General features: G+C 46.2%; 3 protein-coding genes across 15 annotated transcripts in view; 1 reads left to right on the top strand and 2 right to left on the bottom strand.

Annotated features, from left to right (window-relative positions):
• aldh16a1 (aldehyde dehydrogenase 16 family, member A1) lies at nucleotides 1–6926 on the bottom strand. The gene is made up of 16 exons (XM_048991476.1): nucleotides 6786–6926; nucleotides 6346–6445; nucleotides 6139–6265; nucleotides 5174–5409; nucleotides 4836–5023; nucleotides 4376–4534; nucleotides 3673–3831; nucleotides 3309–3465; nucleotides 3150–3225; nucleotides 2937–3042; nucleotides 2721–2854; nucleotides 1446–1613; nucleotides 1141–1345; nucleotides 866–1051; nucleotides 654–779; nucleotides 1–553 (listed from the first exon to the last, which is right to left on the bottom strand). The coding sequence occupies exons 1-16, from the start codon at nucleotides 6870–6872 to the stop codon at nucleotides 368–370; spliced, it is 2400 nt and encodes a 799-aa protein (XP_048847433.1). The 5' UTR covers nucleotides 6873–6926; the 3' UTR covers nucleotides 1–367.
• Nucleotides 6927–7310: 384 nt separating this feature from the next.
• LOC125718014 (apoptosis regulator BAX-like) lies at nucleotides 7311–11131 on the top strand. 2 transcript variants are annotated; one of them, XR_007384722.1, is made up of 6 exons: nucleotides 7311–7451; nucleotides 7527–7679; nucleotides 8104–8177; nucleotides 9948–10077; nucleotides 10352–10456; nucleotides 10630–11131. XR_007384722.1 is itself a non-coding variant. In XM_048991477.1 (5 exons), the coding sequence occupies exons 1-5, from the start codon at nucleotides 7390–7392 to the stop codon at nucleotides 10738–10740; spliced, it is 561 nt and encodes a 186-aa protein (XP_048847434.1). In that variant the 5' UTR covers nucleotides 7311–7389; the 3' UTR covers nucleotides 10741–11131. The 2 variants fall into 2 exon arrangements, 1 of the variants encoding a protein (XP_048847434.1); XM_048991477.1 differs by lacking the exon at nucleotides 8104–8177.
• A 2981-nt stretch (nucleotides 11132–14112) lies between these two features.
• Nucleotides 14113–25352, bottom strand: part of kcnc3a (potassium voltage-gated channel, Shaw-related subfamily, member 3a) — a 55453-nt gene continuing 44213 nt past the window's right edge. For 5 of the 12 annotated variants that reach the window (XR_007384758.1, XR_007384760.1, XR_007384763.1 and 2 more), the window contains 2 exons: nucleotides 18176–21807; nucleotides 14113–17034 (listed from right to left, as the gene is read on the bottom strand). Coding sequence is in view for 4 of the 12 variants with exons in the window: in XM_048991624.1 (XP_048847581.1) it covers nucleotides 23192–23349 (158 nt within the window). In the remaining 8 variants the exon portion in view is untranslated. Of the gene's footprint in view, nucleotides 17035–18175; nucleotides 21808–21882; nucleotides 23350–25352 lie in introns of those variants that run through there. The other 7 variants (XM_048991624.1, XM_048991626.1, XM_048991625.1 and 4 more) reach the window with 5 other exon arrangements.

Here is a 25352-nt window from a genome sequence, read left to right as displayed (position 1 = left end):
AATGGCAAAGAGAATTTATTAAAGTCGTGCCATAGCCATGACACAGTGAATGATTGTGCAGAGTATAGCTGGGCAGGTGTCGCACTCTGGCCAGAGAACCGGGACATAGTGACAAAGGAGGATGTCATGGCAGGACGAGGGCCCAGCAGTTGATGTTCATCATGGCTCCATGTGACAGCCAACTTGCACCCCCCAAGACCGCACCCCCTGAAATGCTAGACTTTCCCCAACAATAACTCATCCTGGAGCATCACAGACAAAAGTTAGTGACTGGTTCTCTGGGTTAGCGAGACCCCATGTTAATACCTTAATACATGGCAGCTTAAAGAATACATGAATCACAGGCCTCCCTGCTGGGGCCACCTTCCTATGCTGTGGGGATCCACACACTTTTCCAGCGCAAGGCACGTGCCCGCACCTCCTCCAGGAGTGTGGGGTCAGGGGAAGTCCAGTCTCTCGCAACTCCGCCGCTTGCCTCCATCTCCTTGTCCTCGCCATTCAGCCACAACCTCTTCAGAGGACCAGAACAGGTGTACTGAAGGTACTGGCGCCCCTAGTGGCCATGAGGGGTAAAAGAAAAAAAAAAAGTTATTTATTAATATGATAAAAAGCTGTCACACAGTCCAAAAAGAATAGGATGGAACAGTGCTCACCTCCTGATTACCCCAGTACCATATAGCCTGTATTACACTATGATTGGCCAAGGCCTGGGTCAAATGGTCTCGGCGGCCAGTCAGAATACTGGCCACACCCCCTGGAATGTCAGAAGACTGCAGGAGCTAGAATCCAGGGAACAGCATTAGGTTCTGTTATGTTGTTGTCCCCCCCAACCATAAACACATGCAGTGAGTTTATGTGAGCAGACCTGTATAAATTCCAAGGCAGGAAGAGGGTACTTTTCGCTTGGTATCATGAGCACTGCGTTGCCAGCAGCGACAGCAGCCCCAAGCAAAGTGACCAATGAGAGAAGAGGCTTTGAGTCCGGGAGCACCACACCCACCACTCCTATTGGCTCTGGCAAAGACAGGGCAGAGCCAGACTGGAGAAGCGACTGAGGGAGACATTGCAGTATATACACATTACATATATGCAAGTACAGCATAGAGATTTAATCACTGCTGGTGGTTTGCAATGTCTGACCTGCACACCACCCCGTTCCTTGTCACAGAGAGCTGCACAATCACAGAGTCGGGCGACACTGAGATCCACCTCCTTCTCTGCATCCTCTAGTGGGAGGCCAGTCTGAGTACTGAGTGACTTGGCCATATCCTGCCTCTTTGCATCCAAGCTTTCAGAAAGACGGTAGAGTGACTGAGAACGGGAGGCGGGGCCTTTCTTCATCCAGCTAGGGGAGGTGGGACAGAGAGGTAGCAGGGCGTGACCCCGGTCAGCGACAGCTGGGGGGTGTGGCTTACAAACAGACACACTGAAGTGACGCTCTTTACCCCGGCTGGACCTTCAATGCAGCCTCCACCGCATCACGCACATCTTTACGGCCACTGTCAGGACAGCAAGCCAGCACTTCTCCACCCGCTGTCCGAACGGCCAAACTGCAGCCGGAGTCAGACTTGCACAGTCGACCCCCGACAAGCTGGAGGAAGGAGCGAGGGACCCTACAAAAACAGGCCAAGAAACTCAGAGAGCAATTACACAGAAAGAGAGAGAGAGATTTAGTTAAAAAGAGAAGCACAGTTGTTACAGAGGGAGAGGTACAGTGAGCTGATACACACCCTGACACAGAGGAACAGAGAAAGAGGCCCCGTTCACACCTGACATAAACATGCATCTCCGCATGCTTCTCCACTGACCGCTTGCAATCGGATCTCACTCTCGCACTTTATTTAAATAAGCATGTAAATGACATCCGTATGCAGAATCTGCCGAACAATCAAAAGCTATTGTCGCACTCCAGGGAAACCACACAGCCTAAGATGTTTAAATGAAACAGTCAATTCCTGACCGGGAGTTCAAGCCCCAGACAGACCAATATAAAACTACATAATCAATCACACTATTATTATATGTTTCCATTAACATATCCATTATCTAGGCTACTGAACGCACATGCTTACCTACACGCTTCAAGTTTGTGTTCATCCATCCATCCAGGCTCCGAACCCCCCGTAACCCAGTAGGATAAGCGGTTTGGAAAATGGATGGATGGAAGTTTGTCTTCATGTAATTTTTATTGGCACATTTCAGCAATATCAATAAAGCGTGGAATAGCTTTGACAAAAATAAAGAAGTCAAAGTGCGCAATAAATATGTGATTTGTGCAAATTTCAAAAACATATTTAATGAATCACTTTTTACACAATTTATTTTCCTGAAATTGTGCAGAACATTAGTGATGTGCACTTTGACAACGCATGAGTGACAGTTTGATATTAAACCAGCTTCCCAGTAGATTTATTGTATGTACACGTAGATTCATTGTATATCTGTACTTCCCCCCACACGAGGACGTCAGCTGAGTAGGCGGTCCTTCAATGTGGCCCGGGAACCAGTCGCGTTCACACTGCTATAGGAATGTGGCCCTATGCGTCCCAGACCACCTCTGAATGTGGTTTGAGTGATCGGATCTCGATGCGGTTTCAATGCATTTTGAGTGCATTCACACCTGTATTTAGCGCTGTCCTCTTGTGATCAGATTACTTTGAATGCATGTTAACACCAGGTGTGAACAAGGTCAGAGAGAAATCACACACTAAAATACTCACTTTTGATCCGATTTGTGCTCCGCTGGGGCAGACAGCCCTGACACAGTGGAGCCGAACGTGGTGTAATCCATAGGGAGAGGAGACGACGCAGGGAGGCGGCAGGAGGTTCTGGGGCACAGGAACTGGAACAGTCCCTATGAGTGGGCGGGAATGGGGTAGGGGTGAGACTGAGACTGAAGGTGTGCAGTCTGACACACAGACAGGAGGCCACCTCACCTCTCTGCCCCCATCGGTACAGTTCCCACTCTCCTTTGCTCCCGAGACGGGGAGCGATGGATCCAGGACGGAGTGAGAATTTAGCCACACGGAGCCCATGGATAGACTGGGAGACAGACAGGGAGGCCAGAGAAAACATAAGAGGTACACAGGTACGGCGACACAGTGAGGCAGGCGGGAGTCAGGCGGACAGGTATGGGGACAGTGTCTCACCCTCTGGCAGCCTCTAAAGCGAGAGTCAGATCCTCTGTCCACAGAGAGCCAGCTTGTCCGTGTGGCGAGTGGTTTCCTGGAAAAGGAAACATTCCACTGATGATAAATCACTCGCGTCTGGGACATTTGATTGGCTCACAGGACCACACACACACATACCAAGAGTGACGCCCTCGTCAGCGGTCCTGAAGCACAGGGCAGGCAAGACGGGCCCTGGGGGTGGTGACACAGCAGAGGGACAGGAGGGAGCAAGCCCCCAGAGCACGGTGGGGGGGTAGGCGGCGGAGGAGCTCGGGGGAAGATGTGGCTGAATCACCTGTGCAGAAACACACATCCCTCTGAACACTTCCAAGAATCACAACGACCTTTGAAGACGAATGTGAACAGTTTCAGCATTAAAATGTTACCTTTTTAAGCACATATGTTGCATCACTTGTACGTTGGAACACAGTATTAAACCGCAAAAGACTGCCAGTAACCACAGCAAAAAGCACCTGTCCTATCTGCACACTGTTTAACTCACTGTGGCCCCCTGCTGTTGTGCCTCCTGCACTGCAGTATCCAGAATGGCTCGATCAGATTCATCCAGAAGGGGAACACACTTCATCTCTGCCATTCGAATCTTCAGTCGAGCAGCAACAATGTCCCAGACTGACTCCTGCACACAGAGCACCCATCGCCACTGGAGGAGAGAGAGTGCAGTGCGGAGGGAGAGGAAAAATTGCATCAGCGTATGGGCTAAAGGCCCTTACCCTTAGAGCAGGAAAGTAAAGAAGATGGGTCATGCTGTGATTTAGTGACATTCTCTATGCAAACCTATAGCACACAGAGACGCAGAGAAACAGACAAGCACACACAGTGACATGCACAAGCGCACAGCGATGTAGAGACACATGCACACACACAAGTGCACACAGAGATATGCACAGAGATGCACGTACACAGACAAGCAGAGTCACAGACACAGAGATGCGCGTACACAGACGAGCAGAGTCACAGAGATGCGCGTACACAGACGAGCAGAGTCACAGAGATGCGCGTACACAGACGAGCAGAGTCACAGAGATGCGCGTACACAGACGAGCAGAGTCACAGAGATGCGCGTACACAGACGGAGTCCCCGGAGCCTGTCAGCAATTTAGCCTGTTCTCTTTATACCATGGCTGCCAGCCACAGGGCTCCTTCAGGCTGGATGGAGGTTTGTCATCTGCTGAACAAATACTCACATCCCTCTTCTTTTTGAAGGCTGCTTCTATCACGCCATCCACAGCACTGTCTATATCTGCAGACTCAAAAATGACGAAGGGACAGACTGCGCTGCAGGAAAGGGAAAGCCAGACAGGGACACCAGCACCGGCCATCTCCTGGCTCAGAGCCCGTCCTTCCTGGGGGGGAGGGGGGGGGCAGGATCAGTATGGCACATTAGCACTGACTTTGCAAACACAGAAGTAATTAGCAGAAAGCAGTGGTCATCAATCCTGTTGTGCACATGCTGCAGGAGCTGATGGGATTGTTCAAGCAATTCCCACCACACTGACAAGGCTATTATACAGGATGATAAAATGTCATAATATTACTGACCAGCAGAGGTCAGACTGACTAATAAGGCACTGACTAATGGTGAATGCACATTGTGTAAATATATATATAAACTACAAAACTAACTACTAAGCCACAAAACCTTACCTTTTCATTCCCACTGTATGTGACACAGCTGATGTGCTGATTCTGAGCAACTGTGACCCCCAGTGACAGGGTCGGACCCATTACCACATTAACAGCTCCGGCAGGAAGTCCTGCCTCTCCACCGAGGCTGGCCAACAGGAGAGCGGGAAGCGCCGATGCAGTGCCAGGTTTCAAAATAACCGTGTTGCCTTAAACACAGAAACCATGTGACCATGGCATCATCATGACATCATTTTAAAGTGTTTTAATACACGTCGAGAGGGAGCCGAGAAACTGCCAGCATGGAGGGAGGAGCTTTGGGAAGGACCTGATCACTGTGCTCCAATTGTAACACTCACCCATTGATAAGGCGGCCATGGCCTTCAGCAGGAGCGAGTAGGAGGAGGCATCGTCAGACAGCAGCAATGCCACCACACCCACAGGACTCCAGCCAGGAAGCTGAGCATCTCTCAGCTGGGCCCAGCTGGCGTAATACTGCAGCAGCCTGACTAGCGCAGCTGCTGGGCTGGGGGACTGGCTCAGCTCACAGAGCTCTGCGAGGCACTGGGCTTGTCTCTGCAGGGCAGCCGCCCACCTGAGGGGCGGAGCAGAGAGGAACCAATCAGACGGGTCAACACTGCATGGAGCACCGCCATGCTACTGGCCCAGCCCGCTTCAGGGCCAAACGGGATTTTCACAGATCGGCAGGTTTCTATGCACAACATGAAGCCTGAATTTGGAAAGAAACTATATATATTCCTGTCGATGTATTTGACTGTGCCAGAGGTTGGGATAACTAAAGGCCACATTTCTGTGGATGTTAACCACCCTTTAATAATACACACACAACCTTGGCTCAGGGATAAATACAGTGACCAGGCCAGTGCCAGCTGAAAGCAAACATACTGCAGGGAGTCTGTGCAGTAAACAACCTCATATGTCACTGGAGCTGATTTTATTTTCTACTAATGATAAACAGAGTGTGTATTTTAGTAAGACTTAACTGGAATCAAAAGACAGTATGTTCTTTTATTATATATATAAATTATACACTGAATTCAGAATTGAGAATGAGGCCTGAATTGTGATTGTATTTTTTTATAATCACATTAACAAAGAATGTAACTGTCGCGAATTTTGAGAAACTGCTGCAAAATCAGGTGTTTCAGCCGCAACAATTACAGACGATACTCCGCAAAATCTTGCAGGGTCCGCTGAACACAAAAACACGCCTACTGCTGACATAAGCATGGAGCCGGTACTGTGTGCAAGGCGGGGCTGGCCAGATTCCATCCTGCTCATTCAGCCCCATGTAATCGGGTACCTCCTCAGAACACGAGCTCGCTGAGGGCCAGTCAGGCCGGACCAAATGGGGAATGCGGCTTTGGCAGCAGAAACGCACAGGGACACGTCATCGTCAGAGGCACACAAGACACTGCACACGCTGCCACCTGCAGGAGAAGATGGGACCGCACAGGTCAAGCTGCCAAGCCTCCAGCTCCCCGCCCCCAGGAGCATGAACAGCAGGTACCTGAAGCATCCGTGAAAACACTGGCCTGTCTGCCAGCCGGCCGAAAAAAGTCTCCATTGATGAAAAAACCCAGCGAACGGGAGTGAACATCCAGCCAGGCCTGAAATCGACAGAACAGACACCTGCATGGTTAGGCTGCGGCACCATCCTATAAACTATGTCACCACCCCTCCTATTAACCAATAGGAACAGTGGGCATTGCAAACAGCCCCAGCAGCACAAAAATCACGATGGAGATAGGAGTCGAGCATGGAAAAGCAACCCACACACGCAAGCTTATGTTAGTCAGTCACGTGGCTGCCCCGGGGAATACAGTAAATACACTCAGGAAAATGGAACAAAGTCCCCTCTGAAGTGCAAGGCCATCCGACGAGAGACACGACGCCCAATCCATGCGAATAAATGCGGCAAACGTGCATCAGAAAGGCCCGCTTACTCACCTGAGCAGCCGCGTTGCTAGGAGCGGAGGGTGCGTACTCCATGGATCGGAATATGTCAAAAACGGTCTTAGAGCTACTGCCGGCCATATGGATGTGGTGAAATGTATTTAGCTCTGCAGTATTTTCCGCGAACTAATTCGCTTTGTCTTATTATACAGAAATAAATTACTTCAAATCAAACATCCACATGAAACCCGATGCCAATAAATTGGTTTTATGCTGCTTATTGTTTTGTTTTTTCAATTAAACTAATTGCTTGCAGTTGCAGATTTTGGCATCACAGGTTTTACGGAGCTAAATAATTCGCACGTAAAACTTTTATATTACTTTCTTTTTACCAAAAACCATGTTTTGATCCTTCCCATAAATCGGCAACCAGCAACAACTTGTAGAGGAGACGTTAACGCTGGTTTTTCCGTTTAATTCTTTACATGAGACCTCCCCACATATCAAAGTCCTCCAGTCCACGTTAAGCTATGCTAGGCTACAGATCGATTTCCGCACGGACCGTCCAAAGTGGAACACAGTCACGTGACTCTCCGAGTCGAAAGTGAAACTGCATTGGACACGGTTGCCTATTTCGTTAGTGTTTTAGCGGGTGTTAATGGATCCTAATGAAAACCAAGTTGATGCGACAAAGAAAGTCGTTCTGTTGAGCATAAAAGGGTGAGTCTGACTTTTCCTCAGTCTGTGTGTTTGTCACGGTTGCTCTGTGTGTCTTAAAAGCGGTTTCGCCGGCAGCATCGTTGAAGATCAGTTACCGGGAGAGCCGGTCGACGAGACACTGGGCGGTCTGCTGCCGGAATGCAGTCAGGAGGAGGAAGCCGTAAACGACGTGGTCTCGCAAATCAGAAGAGTTGCCAAAGGTTTGGAGAAGGACACACTTCTACAACAGTCAGTATTTAACAGCGTTTACTTATATGATAAATAAAGACTGTATCATATAAAGCAGTGCTTCTCAACCTTTTTCTTATCCAAGAACCCCCAATGTTATGCCCCCCACGCAGCTTATGATATTGTTTCCCTTGTATGCTTTTCTGTAATAACAAAAATTGCCATTTTTTATTAATATAAACACTTTTTCATTTGGTAATGCTGCCAAACGGTGTATTATCTTTTGAACATGAGTCAAACAAACAAGATTTCACTCCACTAATATTGTTTTTTCTGTTCATGACATTGCAAAAGAAAGTGAATATTTATGAACAAAAAAGGTAACCTATCTGTTAGGCTGGCCTCGAACCCACACCATTGAAACACCCCCCCACGCAGTCTCCCTCGCCTGAATACTAACAGCTGTGCCTTATTTTCATTCCAGTTTCTCCTAAGTGCTGGTCCTACTTCAGCAGACTAGTTTCCTAGGAGGAATGGCCAGCTTAAAGCATCTGCGTGGTCAGCAGCCCTGCATCTTCCTGAGTGTTTGAATCTCCTCCCGTGTGGCTCTGTGTCTTACTTCCTGATCCCTGATTCAGTAATTGTGTCCTTCTCTCTCTCTCTTGTAATGAGTGTGTGTCTAGCTTTTCCCTTGTCATCATGTCTGCCTGCCTGCCTGCCTTCACCTGCACCTTCTGTACAGATCCCTGTTAGTCTCTTTGACTGCGTTCTTTCAATCGGTTTAATCAGTTTTGTTGTGTATACGCCGGTGTTTCAGCAGCATTGTCACACCAATACATTGTCTCGATGCACATCACATTAGTCCTGGTCAAGCCACGAGTGATCAAGCCAGAGGTGACAGTGCCAAGGAGAAACTCTCTGAAAGTTTGGTGGAACCAGACTCAAAGGAGGAGCCGATCTTCCAGGGGCCGGCAGAGGAAGTGAAATAAGATAACAAAATTCTGATTTACATTGTCCAGATTTTAAGATTCGAGTTTCAATGCAGGGCAGGCAGGTGATGGCAGGCAGGTGCTGGTGTTGCTGCTGACGGGAGGATGAACAGTGGTAAAGCAGCAGGGCAAACAGGAGGGATGTTACAAGCAGAAAGGGGAGCAGGCCGGAAAGATGCCGCAGGAAGTGGAGATGTCGCAGACAGCAGTGTAGGCGGAAAATGTAGATTTTTTTTGGGGGTGTCTCCAGACAGCACAGTTAGCCAAAGTAGGGGAGACTAGAGGCAGTGCAAAGAGTTAGGTGAGTGCGGTATGTAAGCTCCGGCAGATGTGGCTATGACAGCATAAGTAGAAGGGAGAGGCAGGTGGGAATGCAGGCATGGGGAGTCCCTGAAATATCAGCACTCCAATCCCACAAGGGGGTGTGAAGCTAGAGTGACAGCACTGACAGTCCAGTTTATCCAAAGCCAATGGCACCGATCCCCACCCAGCTCTACACCTGACACTATAGGTCTAACTGGGAGTGAGCAGCTAGAGCTAGAACTAGAGTCCCTGTAAGTTAGATTGAACAAGTGTGTTTTTACTCTAGTCTTGAACATTGAGAGAGAGCCTGAATCTTGCATATCCGATGGAAGACGATTCCACAGCTGTGAAGCTCTGGAAGAGAAAGCTCTGCAGCCCTCCATAGGTCATTCTACTCTAGATACCGACTCTTACTTAGCGTATCAGTTTTCTGTTCACTCCGCATCTGAATGCCCTATTCCTGTGAGGCTGTGTTACAATGGCTCTAAAATCAGAAGCTGGACAACCATTAAAAGTGCACATAATAATTGAAAATACCCTCGTTTTAAGGAATTGGCTTTCAACAAATTAAAACAAGCACTGCAAAATACGATATTTAACAATGTTTTAAAACAAACCAAGAAACGACGATTCATTGCAATCAGGAAGTAATGCTGCTGGTTTCATTTAAGATTTTAACGCACAATACAACTTTATCAATATAAACAGTGTTGGCATTATGTATCTCGTTTTTAAAATATATTGATATACCATAAATAATTGTGTAGACTACCGCCCAGCCCTAGCAATGTCATTATTTTTTGTACACATTTCATATAAACCGCGTGCCCCTCCTTGGTCCTCATTGAGGCCCCCTAGTGGCCTGTGTACCCCTCCCCCCCTGTTTGAGAACCATTGCTACAGTATAAAGGGCACCAAAAGCTTCTCCTTCAAAGAGAGTACCAAGTGTCCCTCAAAGACACCACCCACTGACACAGACTCGTGACTAACCTGACCTGTGTCACTGACTGCCTGCTTTTGTGTGTCTGATATCCAGGTCAATTAATGCACTTCCAGTGGTAAGCCTAGAAGCCTTTAGGAAGATTGTGGACAAGGTGATTGCAGATGGAATAACCTGGGAAAGCATCACTGTTCTGCTTTTTGTGTCAGGGAAATTCATTGTGAAGGTATGGTATTTACCTTATGGTGTCATTATTCATTCAAATACATAAGTACGCACATGCCTTAATAACCAGCTTTTCCTCTAAATAGATTTAAGTTTTAATTAAAAAAATGAGCAATGCACGTCACTTTTATTAAAGCTCAATTTCCCTCCACGGCAAAACTTTCTGAATGACATTGCATTGATCGGCAAGTTCATAGACATAATTTCAAAGTGCTGTCGTTGAGATGTCAAAGTGGCCCTTTGTACCAGTGGTAACCAGTCAGCTTCTCTTCCAGTTAATTAAAGAGCACTTACAGCAGTCACTGCCAGATATCCTGGCCTGGATCTGGGATTTCTTCCAGAGGAGAATATTATCCTGGATCGTGCAGCAAGGAGGATGGGTAAGAGATGCATTCCTTCAGTAAATGCAATGGCCATTGACTTTACTGTGTGTGGAAAGGCAGAGGAAGGCTGGTCACCTCCTGATGAGAGACCCTGGTAGCTGCAGTGAAAGTGTAGGCTGCAGTGAGGCCCCTTGTGCCTCAGCTGGATTAAGTCTGACTCTCTCCTGTAGGTGAGCTGTCTCTCCTTCTTCGGCGCTTCGGCTGTCCAGTGCTATGCCATCCTCTCAGGTGCATTCCTGTGTGTGCTGTTTGTGATGTGGAGAGCGGGCAGATCAAGCTGATGGATCACTCACCAAGAGGCCTTAACCTCCTTTTCACCAAGGTCCAATGTGCAAGTGCATACAAACAAAAATAACACAAGAAAAGAGAAAATGCAGACAAACTGCTGGGCAGCCTTCTTCAGAGAGAATATCTGAGTATTTCTATTGAACTTAACTGAGTTTGAAATTTTATCTAATCATGTTTGCAGCATTATCATGGACAGTAAGTAAAGGCACTCCTTTCGTGTGCGTGATGTACGACGTCATGCGGGCAGGCAGTGACATCTGTACAATCTCTGGTGCTGTACACGCCTGTACTGTGCTCAGACACACTTTCAAAAGCCGACTGACAGATGTATGTTGTGTATTTTTGTAACTGTGCATCTTTTTAAATTAAAGACGTGGTACCTCATTGTGTGTGTGTTTATATGGCCTTTGTGTGTCATTCTAACATCAATCAGGCATGTAGCTGATATCCTGTGACCTGTGATTTATTCAGCTGGATGGCTAGCTGGGGAGGGCAATGTGCTGTACAAAAATGAAGGAGTCCTTTATGAAAGGGCTGATGCTGGCTGTGCTTATCTCCAGCTGTGTGCTATGAGCACCCCCCCGTGACGGCTGTGCTGTTAGGTTTTCCTCTGCCCCTTCAGTAGGGGTGCACACACACACACACACACACACACACACACACACACCTGCTATGCTAATCTGCCCAGCCTAGCTGCTGGGACGCACAGAGCCGGCGGCCTCTTGCTGTTCTGGCCCCAGAGTCTGTCCTGCCACATGGGCAGGCAGTAGGTATGTAACACAGGCTCCAAGCATGACAGGCAGGGACTCACTGTGTTGGTGTTGTTCTGTATAGTGAGCAAATCTGATGTGAAGCCTCTCTTTGAAGACAGCACCTTAATGACCGTCTGATTTTATTGAATTGTTTCAGGCTTTTTAGCTGAGGGTGTATAGATGCTGTATAGATGGAGCTGATGAAACAGCATGAATTTAATTAAATGTCTGGTGGAGTTTTTCTTTAAGTAAAACCTGCACGTTATGCCCTGGGAGACCAACAGCGTGTTGCCTGGAATCATCTGATTGGTGAATGGGCTGGTCACATGTCTGCCCATCACCCCATGTTACGCACACAAATGAGAAGGAATTTCTATAATGAGGTAAAAATGTAACTTTTCATTGTGAATATTGATGAATAATATGATTAGTCAAATATGAATAGTTGGTGTTGGTATTGTATTCCTGACATAACATCACAAAAAAAAAAAAAATTAGTGTTATATTCCCTCAATAAGAATGAACACATAAAAATACACAGTACACAAAGACACACTTAGAAATAATAAACACACTGGACACATACTGAAAAGTTTGGCATAAGCTTTTGATATTTTTATTTATTTTTAAATTATGTTATCTTTTTAGATTTAATTCATTTTTGTGTTTTTTAACGATTTTAAATTTTATCTTTTTTTCTATCTACAGGGGAGATGAGTTCAAGTAAGCTGCATTCGTGTTCAAACTCATACTTTTAATAATATAGCTCTTCTGTCATTTTTTTTCACAAACTTTGTTAAATTACGACGGTTTATTAATTTTTTTCTTTCCATTTTTCAAAAATATAAAAGATAAATAATAAACATTCCATTGAAATATCATTTATACAGTTACTTTTTTTCTTTTTTACATTTTTAAATTAATCCAGCATCGTTATAACACTAACCCCACACACCTTTCTGTAACTCTCTCTCTCTCTTGCTCTCTCTCTCGCTACCTTCCTGTCTGACCGGCACCCTAAAATCCTGCACTCTGTCGCCCTCTGCAGCACGTTGCTGTGCTACAGTGACACGTGCCGCGCTGTCAGTTGCATCTTCCCAATTCAAACACCCAGATAAACATGGGAATGGATCAGAGGACCCTGTGGTGGGATGGGACTTTCAGGAGGATCTGTGTTATTGACTTGGGCGCCCAAGGAAAGGACCGGGCAGCCATGATAGGTGATGCTCAGCGTCCACCCCCTGTGGGATGGACAGACGGAAAGGCAGCAGAGGAGAACCGTGAAAGACAATCACTCTGACACACTGGCCTCAGCCGTGACCCATCACATGGTGGCTCATTCCGCCACTCTGTGAAAGCCTGACAGCAGCAAGATAAGCTTCCTGACCCGAGTCCTTCACATCCTGGTGTTAGACGACACCATCGCACGCAATCGTGGATTATGTGCCAGTAATTAGATCTCAGACAGAAAGCAGGCTGCTTAGAGGTATTCCGGAAGCATAACCACACCAGGAGTGGCCACTTTCAGCAGAGTGGCGAAACTATGAAGCTATGCTACTGTAAAGCTATATTTATGGGAAGGAGAGAACATGTGGAGACAGATGTTTAGAGAAACATGAAGACATCTGGCCATTTATTTTTAGATTTTTTTTTGCATTGGTGGAACTACGTGCAGTGCCCACACATGTAAGTGATCTTGTGATGTCTTTCTGACATCAGCGTCCTGCAAACTCTGCCACCAACGAACTCAAAAATGATCCAGGTTCCTGTACTTGGAATCACAAAGATTACCTGAGTGACCAAGAGGTGTGAGAGTTTAACTGTGTGCTTTTGGTGGAACTAAGCCGGTTATGAGACATGGGTCCTTAAACAAAGGGGAATCAAAAGCGTTCCGTATGGAATGAAATAGAACAACAGGTGGGAAGCCAATGAAAGCTCGCTTCCACTTCCTACTTGCGGCCTGTTAGCTCAGGGCTCAGCATTTTCTTTCAGTACTTTTAAAGAGCAGATATGGGGTGAGAGAGAGAGAGAGAGTTACATCATTCTTTCCATTTCAGAAGTAAGCTTTGTTTTCTTTTTTCACACATGCGTTATAATTCAACTTCAAACAATATGACATTAAAACAGGAGGCAGGGATGCAAAGGAGGAAGATGCATGGAGCCAGCGAGCGAGCAGAGCGGGGACAGAGAGAGAGGTCAAAGGGCAGCACAGCCATGTGACCGCAAGGTCCTCACTGCACGCTTCTGATATGTTTCCAGGTTTATTTCAAGTAAAGGTGCACAGATGCTGCTGCTGCCATTGGTCTAATGAGGGTTTTGGCTTTGATTAGGTATGAAGAGCGACCCCAGCTCTGGTGACCTGGACAGACACCCCGAGGCACCGGCACTTGGCTGTTTCATGCTACGTTTTTCAGCATCTGTGTCCGAAACAGCCTTTCATCTCGCTAACCCTAGAAGCAGGAGGGACTGGGCAGGTGTGTCTTAACACCCTTAACACATTTGTCTTCCATATATCAGGACAATAAAGGAAGCACTGGGAGGGAGGGAAGGAGAGAGCGAGCAGAAGAGACAGTGAAAGAAAGAAAAGGTGAACAGAGGAAAAAGAAAATAGGGTGAATTTATCAAGCAGTTTAATCGTGGGGGAAAAAAAAGAATGTAAAATAAAGATGAACTAACTGATCTGAGTGGATCTCAGTTCCTGCCTTAACTTGCCTGCTTTGCGATTTTTCTAAAAGTCAGGACCATAACCTTCTGTGTCCCTCACATGTCAGACAGCATAATGGTACAAAATGCATTAATCACTGAAGATTTACACGATACAACTCACTTTGACTGTAGGCCACAGGTCCAAGCTTGCATCACCTGTCAGCTGCCACTGTTTGCTATTGCTAGACCAGAGCAGACCCTGCATACGCCCAGGGCCTCAGGTGCGAACGACAGCCACTGGTTCCCCAAACACAGAGACAGTTCAGAAAGCTGGTGACCCCAGGAGCACGACAATGTCGTGCGTCATGTACCACTGTGGGGACATTTTCAGTGGTACCAGCAGGGGGCAGTGCAAGGCTTCAGCCATGACACCAGCTACACACTCACATTGTGATGGGAAAGGCGAGGGCAAAGGGACTCGAGATAAAGCACCATCCAGCAAAAACAACGTCTTTCAAACAAGTTAAAAATAAAAATGCTATTTGCTGTTGTTGGTGTCGCAATCAAGAGCGAATGGTGCCACAGCCGCAGGGGGGGGCGCTGTGTTCCCACAACTGGCCTGGGGTAGTGCTGCTCTGAAGCCTCGCTAGCAGCCCTCAAGAGGAAGCATGGGTTTGAGAGTGGGGCGAAGACCTGGGTAGGACAAAGGTGCAGGGTCACAGGGCCCAGGTAGGAATAAATAGGGTGGAGTCACAGGGCTTAGGTGGGAAAAAGGGGGTGGAGTCACAGGACTTGGGTGTGAAGAAAAGGGGCGGAGTCGCAGGGCATGGTTGGAAAGAAAAGGGGCGGAGTCCCAGGGTATGGGAGGGAAGAAAAGGGGCGGAGTCCCAGGGTATGGGAGGGAAGAAAAGGGGCGGAGTCGCAGGAGAATCAGCCCCAGGGCAGAGGAGATGCAGGGACTTCCAGGGACTTCCAGGGTGTCCAGGAAGCTCGTGGCAGAGTTCATGTCCGGCACTCAAACCGAGGTCTTAACAAAATATTGTTCAATATTGTTCATCTTGCAGTGTTGTTTTTTTATTTATTTATTTTTATTATTCAAAACAAAATAGAGATCCTCTTTTGTATAATCCTTTTTTTGTTTGAGTTGCATATAATGTATGTCTTTTAGTTTCTTTTTTAATTACTGACCTCTCCTTTTTCCAGTCAGGCCTTGCAGAAGTAAAGTCATGCAGAATCGTCATGCTGGTAAACTAGGTAATAAAAATGCTCTTTTGTTTTTTTTTTGTGTCTTCTCCCCTGATTTGTCTAGAAGCATAAACCTTCACCATTTCTGTACATGGTACCTTCTCTGTCCTCCTAAACCCTTTTCACTCTCTTCTGTTTCACCGTGAGAAGCTGCTCAGTTGAGTTAATTTTATCTTTGTTTTTGAATCTTCACTCTTGGTGATTTAAGTAAGAAATGTTGCTGATTCCACTTGTAGGCCTCAGTCCTTCTTATGCCTTTCATGCCATGCGATGCGTAACGTGGCAGCTGAACTATGAAATGTTAAAGAATGAAGAGAGAGAGGGAGAGAGAGGGAGGGAGGGAGGGAGAGAGAGGGAGAGAGAGAGAGAGAGAGAGAGAGAGAGAGAGAGCACCAGCCAGATGTTATTCCCGCTGCCCCTGATGTTTGCAGACACAAAGGTAGCTGACGATGTTGATCCCCAGATCACAGCATGTGATTGGTCCCCACTAACATTAGCTGACTGCAGAGGGGGAAGTTTATCTGTGCTCATATTGGCTTAGAAGATCCATGAAGCATCAACAGGGCCAGTGCATATGCAGAGGTGTGAGAAAGTGGGGAGCAGTTGTAAGTGAGAACCTCCATCTAGCCTGTCTGTCAGCCAGGCTTCAGGCTCCCACTGCTTCAGCCAGCATGCGAAGTTACAGATGAATGCATGAAACCTTTATACTGCTTTTACCAAGTGAGAGGAAAATTCTGGTTGCCCTTCTGGTTAGTTATAGGAGAAACACTGAACAGGCAGAGTCATTGGCTGATCCAAGGAGAGAGCAATTGGCTGACTAGGTTTGGGGCATGACTCAGTCATTGGCTGATCAGAAGAGAGATGTGGAGACTCACTTATTGGTTGATCAGAAATGAAGATTGGCGAGGTTCAGTCATTGGTTGATTTGAGAAAGAAGCTGGGCAAGGTTTGGTCATTGGCTGATTAGAGAAAGGAGGCAGGCATGGCTCAGTCATTGGCTGGTTGGAAAAGGGAGGCAGACATGGCTCAGTCATTGGTTAGTTGGAAAAGGAAGGCGGGCATGGCTCAGTCATCGGCTGGTTGGAAAAGGAAGATGCGCATAGCTCAGTCATTGGCTGGTTGAAAAAGGTAGGTGGGCATGGGTCAGCTGTTAGCTGGTTGGTTAAGGAAGGTGAGCATGGCTCAGTCATTGGCTGGTTGGAAAAGGGAGGCGGGGATGGCTCAGTCATTGGCTGGTTGGAAAAGGGAGGCAGGCATGGCTTGGTCATTGGCGGGTTGGAAAAGGGAGGCGAGCATGGCTCAGTCATTGGTTAGAGATCTACAGCAGTGACATACCAATGTGTTATTCAGGAGATTCTCCTACAACAGCTTGTCTTCAATCAACAAATGCTACATAAGTGGTCAGGGCTTCACAATGGTGCAGTAACATATGTGCAGGGAGTTTGTGTGTCCCTCCATGTTCTCATAACGAGAGTCTCAGTCTATCTGTGCGTGGAGATGGCTCTCTTTCTCATTCTCTCTCTCACTATCTCTCTCTCTCTCCATCTTTTCCGCCTCGCTTTCGCACCGCCCTTCCTTTTGCAGACTGGATTTTGTCATTGGTGTTTCTTCTTTAGAGAAAAGGGGGATTTTAGAAACTCAGCACTGAAACAGAAGAAAACACACACAGAGGTGGTTAGGACATGCGTGCGCAGTGTCGCTTTAAGAAAAAAAGGAAACGATAAGGAACAAGCTGACCAAATACCGTGGTATACTGCAATCCAGTAATGAGGACCGAACGATAGCAGGTAGTGCTGGGAAGTGCTTCACTGTTTTGGATTTCGTACATACTGAAATGACTGGGGCAATGTCCCCGTGTGGAATTGTAGTACACCACAGTATCAGAAAACAAGAATGACGTCATTTGGCTTCAATGTGTAACTTTCACGGAGGGTCCAATTCAAATAATCAGTCAGCCTTAGTCAAGTTATGCAAGCTGTACATGAAAGTTACACACTGAGTATTTGAATGTGTGTATATTCATAGAGACATATACACACATACATATAATTGTAATATGCATTTTACATAAACACACACACACACACACACACACACACTTGGGGTTTTAACTGACGATTCCTTAATTGATTAATCATGCAATTTAGGTAAAAAATATCACTTTCCATTAAAATGTACAAACAAATAAGAGCAGTGGAGAGGACACCGTGTGTTTCGCTTGCATTTGTTGGACACACAGCAGATTCACCACAACTCGGGACACCGGACTCCTCCAGAGCCACTCACTGTTGCTAATGGGTGGCATTTTGCTAAAAGGCTGACAGGTAGATCAAGGTGTTCAGGTGAATGTTCTTCGGAATAGAACCAAATGTCTGACGGAGCAGAACCAAAATGTTCAATTGAGTAGAACCAAATGATAAACAGAACAGAACCAAATGTTCTATCACACAGAACCGAATTTTGGGCTCCGGCACCACCTTGTCAGATGAGTCCAAACATTTTACACAGATTTGCCCTCATCTGCATCGAAACAATCGCATTTCGTCAAGATCACAGCAGGGAGAAAAAGAGAGATGATTACTCAGTCAATAAGAAAGGCCATAATTAAAACCCCCACGAGTTGCAGACACGTGCACAGGGCTACAGAGCATTTTACACTGCAGATCACACTCACGCCCATAAGCAGGTTCACATACTGTACTAACAGACAGGAATAATACTCAGACACACCAAGTCAGAAATGGCAACACAGAACATGTGACAGGAAACATACAAACATTCTTACGCGGCCAACGATCGCCTTCCTGCTCCGTTCGCAGTCTTAGTTCTTTCTTCCTTGGGTGACAGTCCTCTTTTTACGTTACACTTCACATGCTTCCCCCAAAAACATCATTTTCATTCCTTATGTTGTTTTTTTTTTCCATGTCTATTCTTGAGGGCTGTCATTTGTATTCCATTTAAGGGGAGATATTCACATTAACTGTTCCCACTCCCATTGTTAAAAGTTCACTTTTGTGGAAGTATTACAGTTAGAGTTGTACACCACAAAGAAAAAGAGTGAAGTGTCAGAGGGAAAGGGTGGAGACAATGGAGGAATGGGAAAGACAAAGTGGAGAATGTACAGAGACACAAGCACAACACGAAGGCAGTCATCTCACAAAGCATTTTCATTACTGTTAACTCTTTCCTTTTAACTTCAGACAGACATTATTTCCATTAAGAGAGAAAAGCGTCAAGGTCATGAAAAGATAAATTCCTGAGTTTTATCAAGTGTTAGACGAAAAGGAAACGATTAGAGAAAAGGAACAAATGGCCAGAGAAGTGAGCAGATGAGTGAATGAAGAGTCCAGGTTCGGAAATCGAGGTTCTGCATCAAAGCAGATCTGCTCTGCATCTGTGTGGGATTTATGTCACTTCCAGCCCTCATGCATCCATCTGCACCTTCATAGTGCTGTGGGAAACTCCCATGCTGCTGTTCTTCTATTTCAACTGGTTCTGTATTATTATGCTGGCATCTGCCTGTGGTTCTGTATGACTATGCTGGCATCTGCCTGTGGTTCTGTATCACTATGCTGGCATCTGCCTGTGGTTCTGTATTACTATCCTTGTTTCTGCATGTGTTTCTGTATTATCATCTCTGTGTCTGTCTGTGGTTCTGTAGTACTACAGCTGTGCCTGCGTGTGGTTCTGTATTATTGCCTCTGTGTTTGCTTATGGTTCTGTATTATTATCTGTCAGTTTCTGTATGGCCATCCATGTCGCTACCTGTATTTCTGTATTATTTTCTCTGTCTACCCGTGGTTCAGTATTATTATTATTTCTATCTCTCCCTGTGGTTCTGTATTATTATCGGCGTGTCTGCCTGTGGTTCTGTAGTTTTATTCCACAATTTTAAATTGACTGAAGTTAACATACCCTCCAAGAGGATGTGTAGATGTATAAAGTGCTGTAATTGTGGAAGGCCTTTCATCACAGTGAGAAGGCCCACAATCTTTAGGGATGCTGTCTTTCTTAGGTAACTCTCAGATGACCACTGCTTCATGTGCCAAGTGATGATGGACCTGCTGACCAAACACGGTCACCTGTCACCTAGATCTTCAGTGAACATGCCACTCTGCAGAGACACCCTGGAGTGAATAGAAGCTGCAGATCAGTGAAGGCACACTGTCCACAGTTGTATCAATGTTCAGAATGATACTGAATGAAATGACACAAACATCAGACTGAAATGGTGGCTGAAATGGTGGCCGAAGTAAATGCCGTTGACCAGCTTCTGTCTCTGAAATAGATACCATCCACGCAGGAGACATTCAGAGGCATTTCAGTGTGTCATGTAAATGGGTTGCAAGCCCACATGAAGGGTGAGATCTCAACACCTCCTGACTCTCAGTCTTGGCAAAACTGTGCCTCTCAGCTTCTAAAGGAGGGAACCCAGCGTGAGACTGATAGATGGAGGACAGAAAAGGAGGATGAATGCAGGAGGAGCAGAGGAGCTGCATTTAGCTAGAACCTACAACTGAAGGAAGAAGTCGATTTGTTTCTGTCTTTTTGGGTCAACTCACAGTTACTGCTTCATTTTGCATATATCTGATAAGCTTTCAGAATAGATTTCTGTAAAAAAGATGAAAAAAATTACAAAATCATAGTACTGATAATGACATCATCCAGCCTGCAGTCCCATCCACTGTACTGCTGACTGTGAAAGTAACCCCAAAGCCACATGAGTCACAGGGAAGACGCCCCCTAGTGGCCAAAGGCATGCAGAGCAGCGTCCCTTCTGCCTGTTAGGAGGTTCAGAAATCAGCATGCAATCAGCCAGCTTGTAGCTGCATATAAATGCACACGTTTACGTACATGAACATATATGTACGCATATATGAATTTACATATACATTTAAACAGAACAAGGTGCCTTATCAAAACATACTCGTAGATCATAATATAGACAATACAGATATATTCATTTCTTATTGCTTGCAGTAGGAACTCATGCATGTAAAAAAAATAATAAAAACTAATTTTAAAACTATACTTATCATTTAGAGCCATTATGGGTGTAATAGAAGCACATTTCTTAGTACAAATACAGAGACCAGGAACCAGAGGAGCAAGATGGAGAGGAAAACGGTGCAGATACAGGGGAAGGACAGGAATGGAGGGGGGACAGAGATGCAAAGGACTGTAGCAAGGAAGAACAGAGGGGAGAGAAGAAAAACGACGTGGATACAGGAAGAAGGTGAGACGGAGGAGAGAGATGGAGTGAAAAGACATGGATACAGGAGAAGAAAGGGAATTTGGGTGGAACGAAGACATGGCAGCTTAGGGCGTGCTGGGGGTCCAGCTTTGGAATACAGAGCAATTATCCCCACAAACCTAAAAGAGGTGACAGAAGTGGCATTATTCTGTATATGCTGTGTGTGTGTGAAGCCAGAGATCAGTATATTTAACATGGTTACATAAGAGCGGCAGCCATTTCAGCGCAGTGCTAACAGGCCTGCATGCCTGGCGCTCCAGAGGCATTCACGTACAGCAGGCCTTTCCTAATGATATGCTTCATTTAAAGTGTCCTGAGCTTTTTTGTTTCTTTTTAGTAGTTTTTTTCTTTTTTTTTTTGCAAACACACTTCAGCAAAGTTGCTTTCTCTGCCGCCAAATACACCCCCGGAGACGGGGCCCTCAGCAAAGCACTGGTCGAGGTGTGGCCCCCCCCACCCCCACGCGGGCTTTGGGACTGGGCCGGCGAGACGCTGGGTTTTGTTCCCCCAGGAGGCTCAGGCCCGTCCTTTAGCGCCCGGGCTGACGCCTCGGCCGAGGAGGGGTCCGCGTGTCTCAGAGAATGCAACGGCGCCCCCCGCCTTCAGCATGTCACCTCCTCCATGTTTGGGGAAGGAAGATATCGGGGGGGGGAGGACAAGGGAAGCCAAAGGATGATAATGAACGTAACAGGTTTAAATTCCCCGACATACTAAGAGAAACATGTTTATAGCTAATGCAAAGCCTGCAGAATGTAAATCATTACATTTACATATTCCATTTGGATATATTAAAACAAAAAAGGGAAAGATAATTTAGCAATTAGAAAAATAAAGACCTATTCTGTAAATGAACCATCAATAAAAAAGTTCCTTATGAAGAGTGACCAGACACATAAGTCGCAATAATAACAATACGGGTAGAAAAATATTTTCATATCATTACTATTACTGTCACTGACATATTTGCACTTGAATCATAGAAAAGGAGATGGGATGCTTGCTAATCGTCTGCTCATAAGCGCCGTGGCTGGGAGCTGGACCCCTGTCTCATAGATAAACGCGGTAACGCCGTCTGCCTGGACACCCGCTGCCTGCTCCTTCTCTCATCTTCCTCATCTTCCTCTATCGCTTGCTGGCAGTCCAGCCTCCACTCAGAGTCCCCCCTTCATTTTCGCCCGGAGATCGTCATCCGAAATGCAAGGGAGGATGGGGGGTGGGGGGGGGGTGGGGGGGTGGGAACAAAGAAAACAGAAAGAGAAAACGGAACAAAAAAGGAAAAAAACCTAAGATGTGAACAAAATTGGGAGCACGTAGCCAAAAAAATGGCAATAAAAAGGGGCTGTCCGCTAACGATTCTAGGAACCACATCAAGCAGCTTGACAGGGGTGCACTGGGGGGGGGGGCGGCTGGAGGGAGGGCACTGCATTCAGGGTACAGCACTGCAGATGTGTGTCTGTCAACAGTTCAAATAAGAAGGAAAAAAAAGCTACAGCAATGGAGGTGACTCCTCCCCTTTCCAGGCAAAGTGATGAATATTCACATTTGACTTTGTGGCTCCTCCCCTTTCCAGGCTGAGTAATGAATATTCACGATTTACTGGGTGGCTCCTCCCCCTTTTCTAGGCTACATGATATTTGCTTTCGACTGAGTGGCTCCTCCTTTTTTCCAGGCTTAGTGACTTTTCTGTCCATCATCCATTCTTATTAAAATAGAGTCTTTGCATGTTGGTTCCTTGAGTGAAAGTCAATCCATGATAAAGAAAAAGGCTAAGTGAAAGCTTCTCTCCTCTGTCATCTTTCTCTCCCTGAAAAGTACCCATGAATCCACACCAGCCTTGCCCCTCTCCTCTTCACTGCCCTCCATTAAAAAAATAAACATGTAATTCCACTCTGCATTTTTTTCACTGCTATTCAGTTTTTATATATTAATAATGTCAATGATTTTAAGAATGAGTAAGCAGTCTTTTACCCTCCTTCTAATATTTGTAAAAATATCAATAATGATAATGACAATAATTTTCTGCATTTTCTGATTGCCACCCATTATAATAAAGGGTGATTTTTTTTCCGTCGATGTTTGTTTTAACAGCAGTGTGTGTAGCTGTGTTCGCTTACTGTGTGTGCGTGTGTGTATACCTTCATGCATTCAACACACAAATAACGTGTGTGTGCGTGTGACTGTATGTGTCTGTGTGTGTGTTAGCTATCCCACACACTGTATTCACATCAGAGATCAAGTAAATGGCTACAAGTCATTCTTAAAACGTTGAGAAGCCTTTGGAAGCTTCTGGAAGATCTCTCTAATTCATTGAGATTACGTTGGACTGGGTTTTTCTTTTGGTGTCTGCTTTCAGGTCAGAATCTGACCAAGCAATGGCTCTTTTTAAAGCTTATTATCAAAATAAATATTCTATATACTTTAAGTGCAAATATTTGATCACACACCAATAGCCTGCAGTTCCGGCCCAATTGGGACGGGGGCGCCGTGGGATTCATTATTATCATTATCATTATATTGGCCAATGGCACAGTCGTTAGTCTGGTTCTGCTACAAAATGGATGGGATGGGGGAGCGACAGCGACGCAGGGGCCCTGGGGGCTCGAAGCGCTCGTAGGGGGCGCTGCTGATGGGGGTCAGGCGCATGGAGGCCGCCGCCATGCCAGAAATGTTGTTCAGGCTGCGGGACTTCTCATAGCCCGACGCGGCTGCGGGTTCGAGGGGGCGGGGCCAAAGAAACAGGGAGGGGTCAAAAGTTCAGGAAATCATAATCAACAGCAGCGAAAGGAATTCAATGATTAAGTGGCAAGAAAAAAAAAAACATTAAAAATGAAAATAATAACAATACAAATGGCATTAAAAAAAAAAACAAATTACACCGTGAAATAAAGCCAGAGACAGACAAACAGACAGACAGACGGACGGACGGACGGACACAGAGAGACAGAGACAGAGAGACAGGAGAATGAGAGTCATGAACTGCGTCACTTAGCCGTTTACATCATCATCAGTCAAAAGCTTTTCCCCAAAACACAGCAAAGGTGAGCAAACGTCTGCGGTGAGTGAGAATAACAGACACAGCTCACTCTGACAGCACGACAGAACAAGCGGCACAAAGCGGCCGACACACACGCCTCACTGTCCACGTGAAAATGTGCAACCCCCCCCCCCCCAACAACACCCCACTAAGCGGACTAACGGTCCCATAGCGGACCAGGGGCTATGTTTGAAAAACATGAAGCTGAGGATGACAGTTTATCGGAACAGGGAGAAGAGTGTCAGAACAACATGGTCAGAGAGTTCAGGCAGCCTCTGTGCCGTCGCTGGAGGACAAGGCTCTCAGTACCTCAGTTCCCTTCTGAACAGTGACAGGCAGCTTCTTGGAGCCAGGCAGGCAGAGTCACCGATCTCCAGTTCTACCCCTTATCCAATTACACGGCCCCATCTAACCTCAACACAAAAGTGCCCAATTATTACACTATCTGACCCCAGGAACCAAATCGGAAGAGAATCATTGCTTTTATAACTCAAAGATTCTGTGTACATATGCTTGATACATTACAAATCGAGGTCCACCATCTGCGATCTTTCAGGGACTGCTGGCATGGTTCCCATGATGCACTTGGGCAGTGTACTGCACACAGACTGTTCACATAAAGAAGCTCACAGACGAAAGACCAGCTGCTCTAGTGATCAGCAGACATGGACGCACTTAGTCACAGAAGAGAGGGGGAAAGGGGAAAAGGCAGAGAGGGAGGAAGAGGAGGCAGCTGAAAGGTGGAAAGAGGAGAACGTAGAGATAGGGAAAAGGAGGTGGCAGGGGGGAAAGAGGAGGAGGCAGCAAAGAGAGGATAATAGGAGAAAGCAGAGAGAAGGAAGGACAAAGCAGCAGAAAGGGGGATAGAGGAGGTGGCAGTGAGGAGAGTGGCAGATTAAACCAAAAACAGCAGGAGGAGGCGAGCAGAGAACATCTTTTTTGCAGACCATGCGAGATGCATGTTGGGGAAAAGGACATAGAAACACACACACACACACACACACACACACACACACACACACACACAAACAAATGTACTCCACATAGCAGCAAATCAAAGCAAAAACAACTAGATAAATGCAATACAGGGACAGTAAAATAACATGACAACATCATTTTAATGCTCAGTAATTAAAGATTCTTGAACAGCTTATTGGAGGTTTGTCTGCCAAGACACAGCTGGGCTGCTGTTAGTATTGCAATCCACGTTCTGGGAAAAATCCTTCACTCCCAACCAGACCATCCCACCAGCAGGGGGCACTATTCACTGTGATGGCTGTGGTGAATCTTAACCCCAAACGCCAACCAACCCCCCCCCCCCCCCCACCCCCCCCCCCCCCCCCCATTCTCTGCGGGTTTATATTTTGGGAGAGTTATGTTTATAACTCCCCAGAGCAGAGTTCAGATGTCTCCCCCGAGACCAGAACTGCGACATTCCCACAGCATTCCCAGAGAAGGAAAGGGGATTAAAAAAGACATCAGCTGAGTCACGTGGTATTAATGGTGATGTCTGATGTTAGAGAGTAAACAGCATGTTCACATTTCACATTGAAAACACCTGAGAGGACAGCTTACATTTCACAATCAGCTATTTGCTGAGTTGATGCATACACTCCATACCACTAAACAAACAATAGCTAGTGTTTTTTAAAACATGTTTTCAAATCAGCATAA

This window comes from Brienomyrus brachyistius, chromosome 22 (assembly GCF_023856365.1).
Source record: "Brienomyrus brachyistius isolate T26 chromosome 22, BBRACH_0.4, whole genome shotgun sequence".
Taxonomy (NCBI): Eukaryota; Metazoa; Chordata; class Actinopteri; order Osteoglossiformes; family Mormyridae; genus Brienomyrus; species Brienomyrus brachyistius.
The sequence above is the reverse complement of the archived record's forward strand: the minus strand, read 5'-3'. Positions and strand labels throughout refer to the sequence as shown.